General features: G+C 43.6%; 1 protein-coding gene and 1 long non-coding RNA gene across 7 annotated transcripts in view; one reads left to right on the top strand and one right to left on the bottom strand.

Annotated features, from left to right (window-relative positions):
• Positions 1–6,339, bottom strand: part of LOC134420329 (uncharacterized) — a 48,321-nt gene extending 41,982 nt beyond the window's left edge. For all 3 annotated transcript variants that reach the window (XR_010028305.1, XR_010028307.1, XR_010028306.1), the window contains exon 1: positions 6,249–6,339. This is a non-coding gene — a long non-coding RNA (uncharacterized LOC134420329). The remainder of the gene's footprint in view (positions 1–6,248) is intronic.
• A 94-nt stretch (positions 6,340–6,433) lies between these two features.
• NPAS3 (neuronal PAS domain protein 3) overlaps positions 6,434–18,139 on the top strand; it is a 595,216-nt gene continuing 583,510 nt past the window's right edge. For 2 of the 4 annotated variants that reach the window (XM_063160388.1, XM_063160386.1), the window contains exon 1: positions 6,434–6,529. In XM_063160388.1, coding sequence (XP_063016458.1) covers positions 6,459–6,529 — 71 coding nt within the window. In that variant the 5' untranslated portion in view covers positions 6,434–6,458. Of the gene's footprint in view, positions 6,530–10,117; positions 10,423–18,139 lie in introns of those variants that run through there. The other 2 variants (XM_063160387.1, XM_063160389.1) reach the window with 2 other exon arrangements.

Here is an 18,139-nt window from a genome sequence, read left to right as displayed (position 1 = left end):
CCCCTAAGTGCAGTCAAAAACCTTGAGCTGTCTTTTGATCCTGACTTTCCAGGACAACACTAATGGGTGCTTCTGCAAATTATTTTGTTTAGGAGCGTGGGCAGAGGCTACAAATAAATGTAAACACATACACAAAAGAAAAAAAGTGTGTTGAGTAGCTCTGTGGTTTTTTAAGTTTCACTTATGGATGAACAGCACCAAAAATCTGAATGTGGTGAGAACACAGGATAATATGATGGCATTTCTTAGAAGCCATCATATTCTGGAGATAAAAAACACCTGCTTGATTTCTTTTTCCAATAAGGCTTCTTAGAAGGCTGTGAGGCATGAATGGGGATTCTGAGAACGTGAAAACAGCAAAATTTAGTTGTGGTCTCCATAGCCCTAATTTGATGTCAGTGAAGTAGCAGACTACTTTGGAGGCATAAGACTGATCTTGAAGAGATGGGAAATGAAAACATAGGTGCTAAAACTGCCTGGAGACACATCACAGATTTGCAGAAGCAGGTAGAGTCTGAAAAAATGAGCTGGCTGCTTCTCAATCTGCTTGAGATGCTAGAAAATTTGTGGGTGATCAACACTACAGAAAACCTCCGGTGCTAAGGGATAGCTCACTCACTAAAATTTAGGGCCAGAGCTAAGTATGCAACACATGAGAAACTGACTTTAAGACTGATGCTCCAGCCTTGGAAGGTGACCTGTCCTTTGTCATTACGAGGTGGGCCAGAGGTGCTCCTTTGCTTTCCCACAGAGAGCAAAATAAAAACCAAAAACAACCTGATGGTAGGGAAGACATGATACTCCTTCCTGAGGCAGCTCCGGCGGTCTGTGCACAGCCCAGGTTCACCCTTTGGGTGTGTGAGCAGTGTGCCAGCCTTTCCCCCCGCAGCCAGCCTTGCTCACGGGGCTCCCAGGTGCCAGTGCCAATGAATGAGATCCGGGATCAGCCCCGCACCTTCCCCGCATCCTCCCGCCGGCAGCGCGGGCGCTAATCGCCGAGCAATGGGACAGCCCTGCCGGGCATTCCTCTAATAGTTCTTCTAGTTCTTCCACTGACGTCCTTATACATCTTTTATTATTTCGATAGAGGTGCTATGTTCCCCAGGCACTTTCCTTGTATCTTACTCTCTGCCTGCCTTTTTTTTTTTTTTTTTTTTTTTGTTTTAAATACGGGGAGGGGGGGTGGGGGGAAGGGGCTACCTTGAACTTGCCCTTCAGTCCTAGCCAAACCTTTCAGAAAAGACATTTCCCTTATCCATTCTTCCAACCACGAGTACACGTCAAGGAATGGTGAAGATGGAAAATATTTGAGTAGTTTCATATAAGTTGTAACGGTCTTTTTCCTGACTTCATGTTCTATTTAGAGCTTTTTCTTCAAAACAGATGAACAGACAGTTCTTTTGGATTTAAAATTAAATTTAGAATATTTTCTTTAAACTGCACTCGTTGCTTTTACAAAGGAATGAAAACAAAATGCAGCACGTGACATCATTTGAAAGAGAAAATTATGTTATCTTATATAGTTCTAGAAATAAACTGTATTTTTTTAACTGTGGCTCTTCCCTAATGTGCACTGCTGATAAATAGTAAAAAGAATTTTTTTCCTAACTATATATTTCTCTCACATTATACATATATAAATTCTTCTGGGAATAGCTTGAGCAATATAACTTGAGATAGGAGGTAGCTGATATATGTGAGGTATTAATATGAAAAATATTTTCACTGCTTGTATGTTATAAAGCTCTTGGAATATTACAGACAACAAAAGTATAGGTCAGTTAAAGAATCTCCTTATCCCTGTTCTGCCCATATTTTTTTTTCCTGCAGGTCCATTTTCTCTTGTTTTCTTCTCATCTGTTATTTTCATTTTCCTTCTCATCTTTCATTCTCTATTATACAGGGCACCTTTTGAGGAGCTTCTTCTGCTTCCCACTGACAACGCATACTGGCAGCAGCAACCGAAGCCTCAGTCAGTGAACACTTGTAGAGATGGTGAGTTGTAAAATAATAAATCGAATATTTAATACTTAGACAGAAGATGTGGACTTTATCTACACTTAATGGGTGGGGAGGCTGATTACTCATTCATAGCTACACCACTTGAGAATGATGAGGTCACCCCTATCTCAGGAAGATAAATGCCATATCCTGTTATGACATATTCCTTTTATATAAAATTAGTTCAATTTTCTCACTAGTGAGGAATCAGTATAACTAAAAAAAAAAATCACTTCAAGATAAAGGCATTTTTCTACTGTAATTCATTATATATCCTATTTTCATTTTATTTCTGTTCTGTTTTGTTCTATCTTATCCTATTCTATGTATACTATTTTACTCTCTACCTAAATGATATCTGACTAAAGTGAAGCAAAAATTAGATGATACAATGAAGCTTTGTAGCATTCTCTCTCATACCTGTCACAGGCTCCTTCCAACAGCAGATAATGAAAATTCAAAGTCAAACCATTTAACTTTAAGTAAATGGAAATGAATTTCCAGAGAAGAGATATTTTTTCACCTGAGAAAGGAACAGTAGTATACTGACAATGCGAATAAAGATATAATATATAATTGTGATAGAGAGGTATATGAAAAGCATAAATATTAAATGTTATTGCATCGCATATTGTCATGTGGTTTTAATTTTTATTTTTGCTGTGTTTTTGCCTGAGAGGAAGGTCTACTGCACATAGAAACAGCAGTACTCTATTAAAATATTTCTTTGCTTAATCAATACTAAAGCAACTTGCAGCATATCTTGCAATAGTATATGGTATTGAGACAAAAACTATGTCACTTGGACACCAGAAGCTGTCAATAATTTGACCAAAATGAGAAATAAAGTAAATTAAAAATATTGGGGTTTATTCTCATCTCATTTACGCTAGCATGCTGCAGCAAATTAAGTTAAATCCATCATGGTATGTTGTAGCACTGGTGAAATATGTGGCAAATTGGGTCCACACTATTTAATATGGCACAGAGCATATGCTTGATGATGGATATTTTCATTGGTGTATAAAGTAAGTCTCAGAAATTCCTACTAGATTTCACCATTGTGATTAATTTGGGGGGGAACAAAAGATACAAACAATCAAAATGGAGTTTTCTTCAAATATGAGAAAATATTTTTTATTTGGTGTCTTTTAAGAGCTCCGGCAAAGAAAATGATTCTGTATTCTAGACATTCACAAACCTACCTTTGAATCCTGCTTGTCTTCTAACATACAAAACTATTTGTCAGTACTTCCAGTGACTTAGCGGGTCTACTTGTGCAAGCAAAGTTATCAAGACCGAACTTTTAGTTACATTAACACTTTAGATATTAATCAATACGCATAAAAGATGTTATTAAATATCGAGAGATCCTGGCTGTGCCTACATGGATGAAAAGCAGTGACTTTCAAGACTAAGAAGAAGCAAGCTTGGCTAAAGGCAGGCTCTCCATCCAGGCTGTCTCTTTGAGATGTGAAAATCTGCTCAGAGTTGCCAATGTAGAGCAAAGAGTGACAATCAATGGATGGGCACTTCGGCATGATTACATCCACTCTACTGCCTGGCCATACATTGACAGACAAAACTACTGTAATGGAGTGATCATTTGGAAAATGGCTGCTGCCCACATTTAAATTCCTTTCAATGTTATTCCATAGCCAATTAGAGTGGTAGCCCAGCCTATATTCATGCCAGTCTTGTACTATAATGTAAGAAAAAGGAAAGGAGCAGCTCAGAAGTCTTTAATTATTCCTCCAGCCATTTATTGACCTGCTCTCTAAAGGCCATATAGGGGCCTTCATCTGCATGCAAAATTCCTATTGACATCACTGGGAGGGCCACAGGCAGATGGAGAGTACTTTGTAAACCTTACATTTTAAATATGTCGTAGGAGAATGGCACAGAATTTGCAGTCCTTTAAAAAAGTGAGCAGCTTTATCTAATATTGGTCTTTAAACATGGAGTTTGAATAACAGTTTTCCTAGCAATAACAACCCCCCTCTTCTCTGCAAGCTATCTAACCTACACGTTTCTGTAAAGTCTTCATATTTAACACTCAAACAATTGATGTCCCTATAGTATAAACAGGATAGATAATGAATATAAGTGGGATAGAAAATTAATCCTACTTGCGAGGAAAGAGAGTCATAATTCACTTAGGCTTCTCAGCTCTTACGTTATGAGGTCTTCAGCTAACTCATGGGATCCATTCCACATCCCACAGATGCTCATTATGAATTCTTTTTATGTGCAACATGTGGGGACTAACCAGTTTCATATCTCCTGGTATTAGCTACAATCCAAAGCATTTTGTATTGAAACAGAATGCAAACACAGATGCTATTTAATACAAAGGATTTGAATGCAGTCTCTGTTTTAACATAAAGTTGGTGTGTCTTAATTTGCTTTGAAACAGCAATGGGAAGAAAAGTCAAGACGAGGGGATATTTTTCGATTAGGAGCCAGGTTTTGACTCTAAAAGGCACACAGTTGAATGGAAAAAGGGGAGACTGGCCCAGGTGACTGCTTTGATTCACGGAAGGTTGCAATGCCTTTGGAGCGAGGGGACAGCCTGGCATGTCTGCTCATTTTTGGGATGCTGCCATAGCCTTTCCAACACTACACACATTCTGGAGTGCTACTACCTGCGTTCTGTCCCATGCAGCTCCTCTTGGTATGGGCCTCGGTTTCCTCAGAAACGAGTTAGCAGCACGGCTGCTGTTTGTGTAAGGTGCAGTAACGCAGCGCGTTACTTTCTGCTCTAGCTGTCCACTCACTGGGCTGGCGAAGAGTCCAGCTCTCCACAAGCACCGCGCTTTTCAGCTCCAGCAATCAGCAGCTTGGGGCTCCAGGTCCGTGGTTTCAGAGGCGCCCCCAGAAGAGAGGCGATCTGGTGGGACCCTCCCGCAGGAGGGAGTTTTCCTGCCGTTCCCTGCTGCCTCTGACTGGGCACAGCTGCTGGGCTCCCTGCGGGACGGGATCCTCGCCTCTCGTTTCCCGCGGCAGCCGCGGGAGGAGGGAGCAGCCCGCGGTTTACCTCCCGAGCACCGTGGCGAGGAGGGCTCGGGTCTCCGCGTCCCCTCGGCCGAGGCTGCCCGCCCCAAGGCCGAAGCGAGGCGCCTGGGCACAGCCGCGGAGGGTCCGCGCCGCCCCGCGCTAGCGCCCAACTTTCCGCGCGTCCTTGCCCGCTGCCCCGCGCAGCGCCGCGCCCGGGCGCGCTCGGTGGCGGCGGCCCCGCCGGGCAGGGGCGCGGCCCCGGGGGCTGCTGGAGCCGCGCAGCGCCGCGCCCGGGGTACGCGCTTGGCGGAGGCGGGTGAGGGCAAGCCCGGCCGAGCGAGGCACAAAGGCGGCGGGGAGTCGCGGCCCCCGGCCCCTCCGCCGGTGCGGTGCGTGCCGCGCCCCGGGGGTGGCTCTGCCGGGGGCTCCGCGCAGCGCCCGGCCCTATAATTGATATGTTGAAGCAGCAATAGGGATCAGTGCGTGCACAGACAGCACACACCTTACAAGTTTGACTCGCAATAACATTGCTGCACACTAGGAGGGGAGGAGAGTCAGCTCCCTAGAATAAGGAACAAACTCTGCCTTTGCACAAAAGCGGCGCATTTCCTCGCTTGTGAAAACCGTCCCTTCATAGAGAGAAAGAAAAGAGACGGAGGGGGGCTGCGGGTGCCTCTAGGAGAGCAAAAGCAAGTTACCAAGAGCGAGAACTTGTGCTGCAACAATCCTCCACTCTTCCTCTTCTCCTCAGGACTCTGGGAGCAGGGATATTCCTCCCCTTCCCTCCCGCCTTCCCACCCCCCCGGCCCCCCCGCACAGTTGGCGCTAGCCCAGACTGTGGTCAGCCGCCTTTATTATTACTTCATTGAGACAGAGAAATCTTCTAAGACTTGCATTTTGGGTGGAGGGTGGGGGGTGGAGGGACGAGAAGGAGGAGGGAAAAAAGGCAACATTTGCTGCTCATCATTTTCACTGCACCGCTAAAGTAATTGCGCCCCCCTCTCTCCTCCCCGTCCCTCCTCAGCTTGGATTTTTCGCCTATATCTACAGCTCCAGTAGTATTCGACATACCTTTTTTTTTTTTTTTTTTTTTTGGTAGCTCTGATATTCCACTTCTCTTCCCAAATTTTCACGCATTGCATGTTTGCAATTCGGTAAATTTCTCCCCCCCTCTCCCCTTCACCCCTAGCCCCCCCAAACTCCTCAATCTCAGCCCAGCCGCTCACATCAAAGCGCCCGTCCTCACTCACAGTGGCCGCCACTCACTAATGGGATTGCAGTGTGCCTGGCTCTGCTGCTGCAGCCGCCGGAGGGAGAGTCGCTGCTGCTGCTGCACCTCTTCGCCGACACTCGCCGGGTGCTGAGCCGCGGGGATGATCAGGATCTTCCCGGATTTCAGCGTGCAGGTGACGGCGGCGGCGGCCGGCGGGGCGGCCGGGGGGGTGCCGGCGGCGCCGGGCATGGGGCGAGCCGGCGCCGCGGCCAACGGCAACCCGCAAAACGTGCAGGGCATCACCTCCTACCAACAACGGTGAGCACCGGCTGGGAGAGGGGTGTGCGCCTCTTCCTGAGGCTCCCTCACTTGCTTTTTCTTTGTGCTTTTGTGTTTCTTTGTTTTCCTTTTTTTTTTTTTTTTTTTTTTTTTTAAATCTCTCATTTCTGTTTGTTGCGGGGTGGGGGGAAAGCTTGGTTGAAGGGGAGGGTATATGTTTTGTTTTGTTTTTTTTTTTTTACTTTTTAAAAATACAGCATCTTTTAAAATGCACTGAGAAGTAAACACAATCTCCTAGTTTTGTCCTGGATGAGCTGTAAAGCAACAATAGGAAAAAAAAAAAAAAAAAGAGAAAGAAAAAAAAAAGTGAGACCCCGGCATCTTAGCTTGGCTGCTGCAAAGTTTGGGATCCCGTCCGCTCATCCTTTCTAAAGAGGAATTTCTCAATGTCAATGCCTTGTGCAAATCCCAGTGTGTGGCAGCCAGGGGGATAATTGATCATGGTATGCTGATTGATAATTTTCTTTCAACCAAGAATGAGTACAATTTTCACTTGGGGTTGCACACTTGCAATTCCACATTGTAGTTTTAACAGTTTTAGCATGTCACCTGTTACTACAGGGAAATTTAGCCGAAACTCTAAGTATACTCAGCACTGCTATTTTTTTTCATCTTAAATGCATTCTAATGCAAATGCAGGAAATTCACAGAGAGCGCCTTTAGGAAGCAGAGCGTAGAAAGTTGGCAGTAAGTCATCACGAAGTTTAAAGACATTGCCCATTTGCCCTAACAATTCATCGATATATGCTGATACTAACATGAAGCTTAATTAATTACCTGACATTTCTTTATGTTTCTAAACCTGAAGTCTGAATCTGTTAGTTAGCTTTAACATAAACTTATACTCGTAGCCGAATCCTCAAAAAAAAAAAAAAAGTAGACTACAACAGATCTACTGAAATCGGAACAAAACGTTTACATTTCTCTAAAAAGGGCACTGCCTCGAGTATCTTGCTTTCCACTATTGCATTAAATTAAATACCGAGAAAAAATCCTGTATAATCTTAAACGTCCTAACTAAACATCCCTATGATGTAAAAGAGAAAAAAAAATAGGAAGCTTCAGCATAATATTTCAAACTTAATTAGTTTAGGAGCCAGATTTAGATAACTGACCATTGCCTACTCTGTCGTTCAGCAACTTTTGTGTTGCTTCCCATAGTTTTGATGCCTGTGATTGAAAACGTTTGATGGTAACTTTTGTAGGCTTTATCAAATGAGAGTTAATAGGGAGCTGATACTCCTGAAATAAGCTCTGATGATACCTAAGGACGTTCTTAGCTAAGAAATATTTGAAACTAAGGAGGAGTCTTGTTTTGCTCAAGCAAACACCAAATCCTTCATATACTAAAAAAAAAAAAGAAAAAAAATTAAAAAAAAAATTTGAACGTGAGAGTTATAAAGAACAGATTAAAGTTTCTTTCTTTTTATGGATTCTGTATGATTTTTGTCACTTATGAAATATTTAAATTACAATGGAAACTGACGGACACTTTAACGAGGAAGTACAGGCAGCAATCACAATAGTTTAGTCTGTGAAGTGGGGAAGTCAAGGGTCAGAAATGTCAGATTGGCTTTTAGACAAATGAAAGAGACCTCTGGAGACTTTAAGTTAAACAGAATTATGTAGACAAGGCAGCATACAATTTTTTTAGTACTTCGCGTTTAATAGTTTGGTTCTATCAGTCTGTAATCAGGAAGAAGTTATAAAAGCAATACTTCTCTGACAAACTACTAACACCTCTAATCCAAACAATGCTTAATAGATATTCAAGTACTTTTACTACCACGAATCCAGACCACTCTGGATGCCTCGCACACTAACCTACGAGAGGAAACATTAATGCCCTTCTTCCAAATTTTCACTTTATATTATGGATGAAACAGCATGGTTTACGTCGGACGATTTTTCTCCGCGCTTTCTCAAAACGCTTAAAATACGGCAGACACGACAACACCTCCTTACTCTATTGCCACAGCCAAGGAGACACCTGTTAACTTCTTCTTTTTTTTTTTTTTTTTTTTCCCCTCATTTCGGAGGCGAGCAGACGGGACTGCCGGCCGGGAGCGGCATCTGCTGCTTTGCGTGGGCAGGCAGCCCCCCCAGGCCGCAGCCCCGGTGCCCGCCCTGGCGCCGCCCGGAGCGCAGCGCGGCCCGGCCCGGCCCGGTCCCGCGGCTCCCGAGCCCCGGCGGCCCCGAACGCGGCCGCGTCCCCGTCCCCGCGCCCAGTGACGCCGGCCCGGCTGCCTCCTGTCCTGCGGAAAGGAATCCCCCGGGCCTGGTGCGCGGACGGCGCCCCGCAGCCAAACTTCCAGGTGTTCCGCTAACTTGTGCCCCTTGGCTCTGCCCTGCGGCTCGCACACGCCCTCGGCCCCCAGCCTCCTCCCCTGCCCCCAAAAAACTTTTGGAGTAGTGACGGAAACGTTTCTCGTGAATAAACGCGGCCGACCTTCGGGGCTTGCCCCTTTCCCCAAGGAAGCCCGTTGGATTTTCCCAGGGAGCAGGATCAGGCCCGGGCATTTGTACTTCCAGGACAGCAGCAGACAACCACAAAGTTACCTTGGAGATGAAAAGCTTTTAGCGAACGAGTAATTTCTTCTATAAGGGCTAGCAGGGCTAGCACCAGGTCCTCCCGGTGTCCTGGAAGGAACGATTAAGGTAGCGGTTTCTTTTGCCCGCTCCTTTACTTCATGATTAGTTTCACGATCTCCAATAAAACCGCGCGAAGTGCTACACCCTTTGCCAACAAAGAGGGTTATCGCTTTAAGTTCACATTTCCAGCATTACCCCTTTTTGTCTCGCTGGTACCCGATGCCCGCTCTCAGGACGTGCGGGCGCCTTCTCGGAGGTGTCTGGGGGATGCGCGGGTTTCCCCCGGCCCGGCCCGTCCGGGCTGGCTCCGGGCACACCCGCGTACGGCCCCGAGGGTCGCAGGGCCCTCGCGTCCCCCGGCCCGCTGCTCCCACCCGAGCCCGTCCTCCACCGTGGAAGCCCACGGATGACACGCTGCCCGTGCCCGGTGTGTTCCCGCCGCGCTTCTGCGCCCGCGGTGTTGGAGAGACAGTCCCTGCCTCCCCCTGCTCCTCTTCGCCGCTGGAGCCCAGACTCCAGAGGAAGAAAGTGTGCGAAACTGCAACTGAGTGGCGTTGTTGCGCCGGCAGCAGAGGCTGTGTCCCCTGCACGCAGAGCGGGAGCGGAGCTGGGAAAGCAGCTGGAAAATGCCCAGAAATACTTTCACAGCGGTCAAGCCCGGAGATCCCTGACACCCCTCCTTCCCTCCCCCGCCCCCGCCCCGCCAGCCCCATGGCCTGGCACCCCGCGTAGCCCGGCCCGCGGGCGCGGGGGTGTGTGAGCGAGTGTGCGAGAGTGCGTGTGCGTGCGTGTGTGTGAGAGAGTGTGTGTGTCTGTGTGTGTGCGTGTGTGTGTGCGTGTGCCGCACCTGCCGGGCGATGCCAGCGGCCGGGCTGCCCGCCGGGGCTGCGCCGCGGCTCGCTCTTCCCGCCGCCGCCGCCGGCCGCCGCCGCTGCCTGCGCTGGGCATGTCTCTGGGGCCGGCGGGGCCCCGGCTCCCTCCGCTCCTCGGCTTATGGACGGCGGCAGCGGCAGCAGCAGCGCTAGCAAGCAAGCGAGCGAGCAACCTGCACCAGGACTGCGCGGAGGAGTGGGAGCCCGCGATGCTTTGGCCTCAGTACTTTTCCTTAGCCTGTCTGGCTAACCGGGGCCATTGCTGCCGCCGCTGCTGCTGCTAGACACACAACACACACCAACATCAGGAGGGGGAAAAGTAAGGGAGAGAGGAGAAAAAAAAAAAAATCCCAGGAAGATGGCGCCCACCAAGCCAAGCTTTCAGCAGGATCCTTCCAGGCGAGAACGGTAACACTTTCTCTTTATTGAACCTGCAGCAGCAGCAGCAGCAGCAGCCGCCGCAGCAGCGCCGGGCCGGGCCAAGCCGCCGGCGCCGGGGGCCGGGGCTGGCTGCCATGCCGGGGTGGGGGGACCTGCCGCCGGCACCCGCCGCTCGCACAGCCGGGCACCGTGAGTTCCTCCTAGTGCGCACCGCCAGCCGCACGCACACACGCACACACACAAGCACACACACACACGCACACACACTCAGAACAAGCCGCGCAGCAGCGGCCCCGCTCCGGTGGCCGCACCGCCGCGGTGCCGGAGCCGGTGCTTGGCGGGGCGCGTTGTGGAGCGGGCGCGCGTGTGTGAGTGTGTGTGTGTGTATGTGAGTGTGTGTGAGTGTGTGTGTGTGTGCCGGGAGGCCCCCCCGGCGGCCCCCGCCGCTCGGCGGCCCTGGGGCGCCGCGCCAGGCCCGGCGTTCCGGGCGGAGGGGCCGGCCCCGCCGGTGCGGTTCAAGTGCGGCTAGGCCGGAGCGGGGGGGGCGCCGCCGGCTGCGCCCGCGGGGCTGCCCGGGCCGGCCCCCCCGCCCCAACGCCGCCGTGCCGGGCGCGGGTGCCCGCGGCCCCCGGGGCGCGCAGAGCGGAGCCGAGCGCGGGCGGGCGGGCACGGGGGCGGTGCGCGGGGTCCGGGCGGGGAGGCGGGGGGATCGCGCTGCCCCCCCGCGTGGGTCCCGGCCCGCCGCCTGCCCCATGTACTTTTGTTGGGAGAGAGTGCTTGTGATTAATGTGCTCTGCTGGTGACACGAATTGCCCGTAGCGGATTTGTTCTAGTAAAGTGAATCTTTCTAGAAGTGACTGGTAGGAGACAAGAGTACAAGTTCATGTGATGTTACTTTGTGATTCTTACAAAAGTATTCAAAGCTCCATTGCTACACTGCGACGAGATATATGCCCAGAAGAAGAGCAGCCAGAGGGTTTGGGGTGGGCTCTTTCCCTCCCGCCCCCTTTAGCGTTACAAGTGAACTTGAGTGTGAGGGGTGAGAAAGGTTCCTGGCTAGATAGAAAAATGAAAATTACCATTTAGATAGCCCTTAAAAGTAGATGGATCATGTGTTAGTCGGTGTATATTTCGCAGCACAAATAAGTCTGAAAAATATATAAGCGAAAGTACTTCAGCCTTAATTTCATACTTGCATATTTTAGAATGATCAGTGTTTGTAGTACAGCTTCCAAACCCCACAGATTTTGTCCAAGTAGCTGTACCATTTTTCCTAAGAAAGCAGACTGCGTGGTATAAAAAGCCATATATCTCATATTTCCCACTGAAGTGTTAGTGTGCTCGTCTTGGATGCATTAGTGTTAACTGTTGCATTTTGACAAGGCTATGTTGATATGTAGCAAAATTAGGAGATACACGTAATGGGAAAACAGTGCATCCTCAGATGTCAATGACTTAACTACAGATTTTCATTTTCAACTATAAACATTTTTTTTAATCTTCCTTCCAGTGGCTGCAAAGGTGTTTCTACTGTGTTAATAACACTTACAGCAGCAGGTTTTTCTCCTGCAGAATTCTTTGTTGGAAAAACAATTCATATGAATAAGTCCTGTTCCCCCACAACAAACAATTCTGCTGTCTTCTTTCTGAGAATGTTACTATATTAGTGCTAAGTGTATTTGCCAGGATAGCTTCAGTAATCTCTCCAGCAGAAGCATATTTGTGTGCCATTTTGGGAATTTCTCTGAGATAGGAATCTTGAAGATAGAATTAATTTCTAGGGGAAACTTCATAGCCTGTGCATGAGTGCTTTCTTTATCACCTGTCTCCATTTGGCATTCGGAGAAGGTAAATCAAAGTGCGCGATTTGTTATTCTGCTCCACTTGAGAGCTGAACTAAATAACACTTGGTCTGAAATTCTGATTGAAGTTGTAGGAGGATATACTGTATTTAATTTAATGCCCTTTAATAGCATCTTCTTGTTCAGCTCTGATGCTGTCATTTTAAAGGTTGGATCGGAGTAGTTTTTCCCTGTAGGGAGTGGGAGGTGTAATCATTTCAGGGGAAAAGGTAGTCTAAATTCCTAGAACACTAATAGCCACAAACTTGGCCTAGTGTCCAAGAAGTTGGTTTTTGCCCTTAGGGTTCACTTTGTTGTCACTCTGTACAGTGTTCTGGATAGTTTAGGTTTAAGTATTGCATGTAGAATTGATGACATATTTTGTAGCAAAAATAATATTAGTCCATTTATTCCTTAAAGTTTTGGAGAAAATGGATCAATGCTTCAATAAACAGATACTGATGTGCATTTTATTAAAAGTTGGGTAATGTGCTCATGAAGTCTTGCATGTAACTATTTTAGCTGTCTTTGTACACATCCTTTCATCTGTGGGAACCAAGATGTTTGAAATACAGGAGCATATCACTTACTGAAAGGGTTTTGCAGTGTCATAGCTACTGCTTCAGTAAAGTAGTTCTCAGGATTAAGAATCCTCTAAATTAATTTTGTGTACATTGTTTCTCAGTCTTCACTACCGCAGGTATTTAGATAGATTGTGTTACATTTTTTCAAGCAAAAAGTTGTGCTTACAAAACAGATGTAAAAAGTAGTAGTCTCTGATGTAAACAGGCACTTGAACAGTTTTGAAACTTTTTTCACCTGTTTAGGATCTTAAAAGGATATATGAAAGTTACACACTTACATTTGTTTGATTTTCTTTTAAACTGTGAGTGTTAGCAAATTTTACAGTTACAGCAACAGTTTAGTTTTTTCAACACCCAAGAAAATGAAATAGACAGAAGTGCCATGCATATGATATGCCAGCATTGATTTGTATAGCATATCATAATATTAGAGTGTTATTGGTTTAAAGTGAAAGAGAAAAAACCTTTATTTTGGCACTTTTTCTAGAGCATGAGCTTAAACATAGCAGTGATAAATGATGATATGCATTGTCTAACACTTGCTTTTATATAAATAGCTCCAGAAGATTGCTTAAATGATAATCGAAAATATGAAATAGGGTGGCCTTCATATCACAAGGCCAAGGGTCTACAAATGGAAAAACTGAAATAATGAAATATTTCCAAGGCAACAGACTGTCAACAAGAACAGTAATGCATGGGCATATCATAGAGCTACCAGAGAGGATATTAGATCTTATAGCTCTAGAGCCAGGAGTTATAATGACCTTTATTAAATAGAGCCCTCCCACATTACAACAATCTTTCTGATTTCTGATTTATGGATTAGCAGTCATACTACTCTTCATAATTTGAAACATTCTCCCACCATATTTGATTTGCTGCATTTTTCTCCACTGGAATCATACATTATTTAGAGCTTACATGAGAGTATTGATCAACAAAACTTATATTAGGTATTTTCAGTAACTAATGGGATTCTGAATAACAAGGTTTTGTCTGCAGCACTGTTTTTACATTCTTTACCTACATACAGCACAATTGTTTTTTTCTTACAAACTATATCCAGTTAGCTTGTTTTTTAACAGTTTGATGGCATTATATTCTAATGTTATACTACAAGTTACAAATAATTGGAGAATTTTGTTATGAGATTAGTACAACACTTAGAGCCATAGGTGTTTTTAAGAGAATATGAGAATCTATTGTCAGTACCCATCTCTTTTTATTAGCATCTCACTTGAATTTCAGAGTCTAATATACTGGCAATTTCAAATCGCATTTGTTTGAAACTTGGCACACAAGTTGCCAGCCCAGATGGGAATTTTGCTGCAAGAGTGATGTAAAACAGTTGTTGAAAATTGACATTCTAGGTGTTAGTTTCATCACCATACTTCCTAAAAAGTTAAGTGTGTTTAATTTTTTTTTGTTTCATAAAATGGTCTTTATAACAATATCATATTTACTGGAAAATGTATTCTAAGATAAGAATTTTGAGTAACTGATACTGATCATGAAAACTGTTACCATTTTATTAACATTTTTGGAATTATTTTTCTCTCACTGAGGTCAGTAGAATTAAGCCATTTAATCAATGTGGCAAAAGTTCATTTGTTAGCAATTAAGTAACTGTTTACTGTTATGAAACCATTTCCTGAAATCTCATCTCATGTGAATAAACCTTACATTCAGCTATTCCATCAGATCAATTTTATATTATTATCAGCAGTAGCTCTTGCAGGTATGAAAGCACCTCGGGTTTTCAGCATAGTCATGTCGGCATAGTCATAGCATATTTTATAATGAATCAAACAAACTTGTTCTGCAGGATGTAACCCTGGAAATCTGTTTACATATGCTTAACATAGGATATTTTTAAGGTACATGGCAAAGACTGCATTTTCACCCAGTAGTTTGTTTCTTTGGTCTGTTTGCATATGCTTAATGTTTGGCTTTTTGTTTTTTTTTTTTTTTAAGAAGCTGCCAAAGATTTAAGGCCATGAGATGAAATGTTTTGAAAATTCATTTCAAAAGAATTAAATTTTTTCAGAATAGGCAGTTTCTTTCTATGTAATATTTATAAGGCTACTGTATGTTATCTTTAACATACAAAATCCCATTAGTGTGAATGAGGTGTGCGACTTTTTGTTTAATAGGACTTTGCATAATAAGGATAATTTGTAATAATATTGTATTTTGCTGCATAAGAAGATGTGCCATAGTAAGAATATAATAGTTGCTGCCACGTCTTATATGACTAGAGCATTGTTCTGTGACTAGCTCAAGCACTGGTTTTGCAATACACAAAGTCCTAGTCGAATGAATAGGACCGTTGTGCCATTCATTTGAACAGGACTTTGAGTAGTACAAATATTCGTTAATTTTGTATGCCACAGAAGTATATTACACAGGACAAAGAAGGTACAGTAAGGGTAGGATAGTATTTGTGTCTCTAACTTGGCAGAACTGGACCCTGTCTTTGGGAGAATATTAAGTTCGAGTTGTACCTTAATCTTTAGAAAAGTCCCAAATGAAATTATGTGCACAATTAAAGTATACTACAGAGAATCCCAAGCAAGGATAAAAGTATTTTTAACATATAATTTAATAGATGTGAATTTTTCCTGAGAGAGATAACAATGACAAATGTACTTAGTGAGAGGAGGAGTGAACTCTGCCTCTGTGTGTTATTGTAAACGCGAAAGTCTCGAGATTGTCGAGTAAAAGCGGAGTGATTCTCAAGGAGATCCTGATCCCAGCCTGCTGCAGCCAGATACTGAGAGTTATGCCAGCCCTTACCCAGCACTACATGCAGGCGAGAGCCAGGCACATTAAAGAACAAGTGATATGTTACAAAGAATTTGAAACAGATTACTGAAAGCAGAGTTGTGAAGATTTTCTTACTAAGGCTATTTTCCCAGAATTTCTTGTATGCATTTTGGACTTTCACTGTTCTGTCATGTTCTGTCATTTGTCTATTCTGGGGAACTCCTCATTGATGTCAGCCAATGTCTGAAGAAGACTTTAATATTAATATTGAGTATTTCTGTAGGTATACTTCTTTATTTGGCTTCGCGTGCTTCGAAAGGTCTGAAAATGCTGTTCTACGTGCTTTACTGATGAGATAGTTACACACAAAAAATTCTTGAGAACTAGCAGAAGTGGCAAAAGATGTCAATGTTAGCATTAGGAATAAAATTCCAGCCCCCATTTTGACTGTGTATTCAAAGATTACACTGCCTTCATTAGAGGGATTTACATTTCTTTTACAGGCAAAACCTCCACTGAAATAAAGTGCTTTCAGAGAATGGCTTGATTGCAATTTAAAATTAGCTGTTAGCTTGATATATAATAGAAGTTCAACACTTATGTTAAATAATTTAAGTGGAAAAGTACTGTTCCATTACCTGCAGGCATGTTAGGTTTACATATGTATATAGTGAACTTAGGGGATATAGTCAGAATAATGTGTATGTATGTAATCTACGATAATGTCCCAGGGGCTTGGATTTTCTGAAGAGCCTGTTGGATTTAGGCATTCAACACATACTGCATTTTAGTGAAATATGGGTACCTAAATTCTATAAGCTCCCTTTAAGATACTTGCCTGGGAATTTTGTCTCCAACAGAAATTGAGAACAGGCTTCATTAGACATTACATTGTTTTAAGCTGAATTTTATTGTGTAATGAATAGTCTTTGAACAGTCATTTTGGATGAAACTCTAAAGGGTTATAGTTTTGCTGAAATTTAGGCACAGAACTGTGTATTTATATATCAGAACTCTGTATTTACATAGTAGAATAGGGGATGGGGGATATTCTTTCCCTCTTGCTTAAATGCCATGTTTGAAAGTCATGCACAAATTCACATTTACAATCAGTTTACTCACAACCTAGACTTATATGAGTTAGATACCAAAGCTGTAGTTCATTTAGCAAAAGTATAATGCACCAAATTCTAGACAAATGTTTGTTAAAAAGCTGTTTTTTCTTGGAGATGATGTGAAGCAGAATTTTTAACTTTGTTGGAAAAAAATGTAAGTGGGCAGTTTTCGCAGGTCAAGGTTGAGGTCAATAGAAAGAACTGAGTGACTGAATCTGTGCAGTGCTGGCAGCAGGATTAAAAAAGGGAAAAAGTATTGAGAAAAAAAAAAAAAGAGAATAGCTGCCAGTGGTACTTATCCTTCAACCTTCACAGCTGAAAAAAAAGTAGCTGATTTTATTTGTCTGACTATAGTTAGATGTAGGATTGGCATGTTTGCTTCACCTTTGCATAAATTGCTAACAGTATGGACAGGAGGTTCTCAAAAAGAACTGCATTTTAAAAAACAAACCTGTTTTCTCTTGCTAAGTAACAAACAGAAGATGAACATAAAAGAACTGCATTTTAAAAAACAAACCTGTTTTCTCTTGCTAAGTAACAAACAGAAGATGAACATAAAAAGAAAAACAAGCACTTTGGGCTAATTTATCTATTCATTCCTTCTGAGCTGCTGTTCAGTTTTACAACAAAACTTATATTTCTTGGGAAAAATCAAAAGTGCAGTAATTTTTTCCATTGGCTGAATGAGCTAGATAAATGGTACTCAAGTAGTTGTTTGCAGAATCCAAGTAGTTTACTAAAGTATCTTAATTAATTGGATGTTCACTTTAATAGTGAGGTTTCCTGTTTGTAGGCAGTGCTCTGTAACAAGAACATATATTTGATGCATAAATGATACATATGGTTTCAGAAGGCCTATATTTATTCAAGATCTATTTTTACTAAACAACTGTTTCAGATTAACAAACAACAGGAAGTAAATGGAGGTGACAGAAAATAGACTTCAGATGAGAAGCATGATAGAGAAGATACAGCTGATTCCAGATCTGTCAAACATATATGCTCTTTCTTTTATCAATCACTCTATTTATGCTCAAATTTCCTAGCTAAGAGATGCTGTCTTTCCTTTGAGTGGTTTTTTCTATAATGATTTTCCTCTTCATTCCTTTTTAATAGGAAGAAAAATGCTTCTCTACAGAACTGCACTTTTGAAATTGATATTCCATGCTTTTTAAGAGTAGTATTTCAGTTTTTTTGGTATCACTTTCAAAAACCAGAACAGGAGACTGCAGGATGTAGCAAACATTGCAAATCTCCTTTACTTTCCCCCCAGATTATTTGACATACTGAATGTCTATATTTAGGAGCAGCCAGTATTTAGATTATGGATTTAGAATTCCTTTAGGAGTGATTTTTTAAAAAAATGTTTATTATGGTGCTACTGCAAAAAAAACAAAACAAAAACAAAAACAAAGAGATTTAAGTTCTATCCATT

The sequence above is a fragment of the Melospiza melodia genome, chromosome 6, assembly GCF_035770615.1.
Source record: "Melospiza melodia melodia isolate bMelMel2 chromosome 6, bMelMel2.pri, whole genome shotgun sequence".
Taxonomy (NCBI): domain Eukaryota; kingdom Metazoa; phylum Chordata; class Aves; order Passeriformes; family Passerellidae; genus Melospiza; species Melospiza melodia.
The sequence above is the reverse complement of the archived record's forward strand: the minus strand, read 5'-3'. Positions and strand labels throughout refer to the sequence as shown.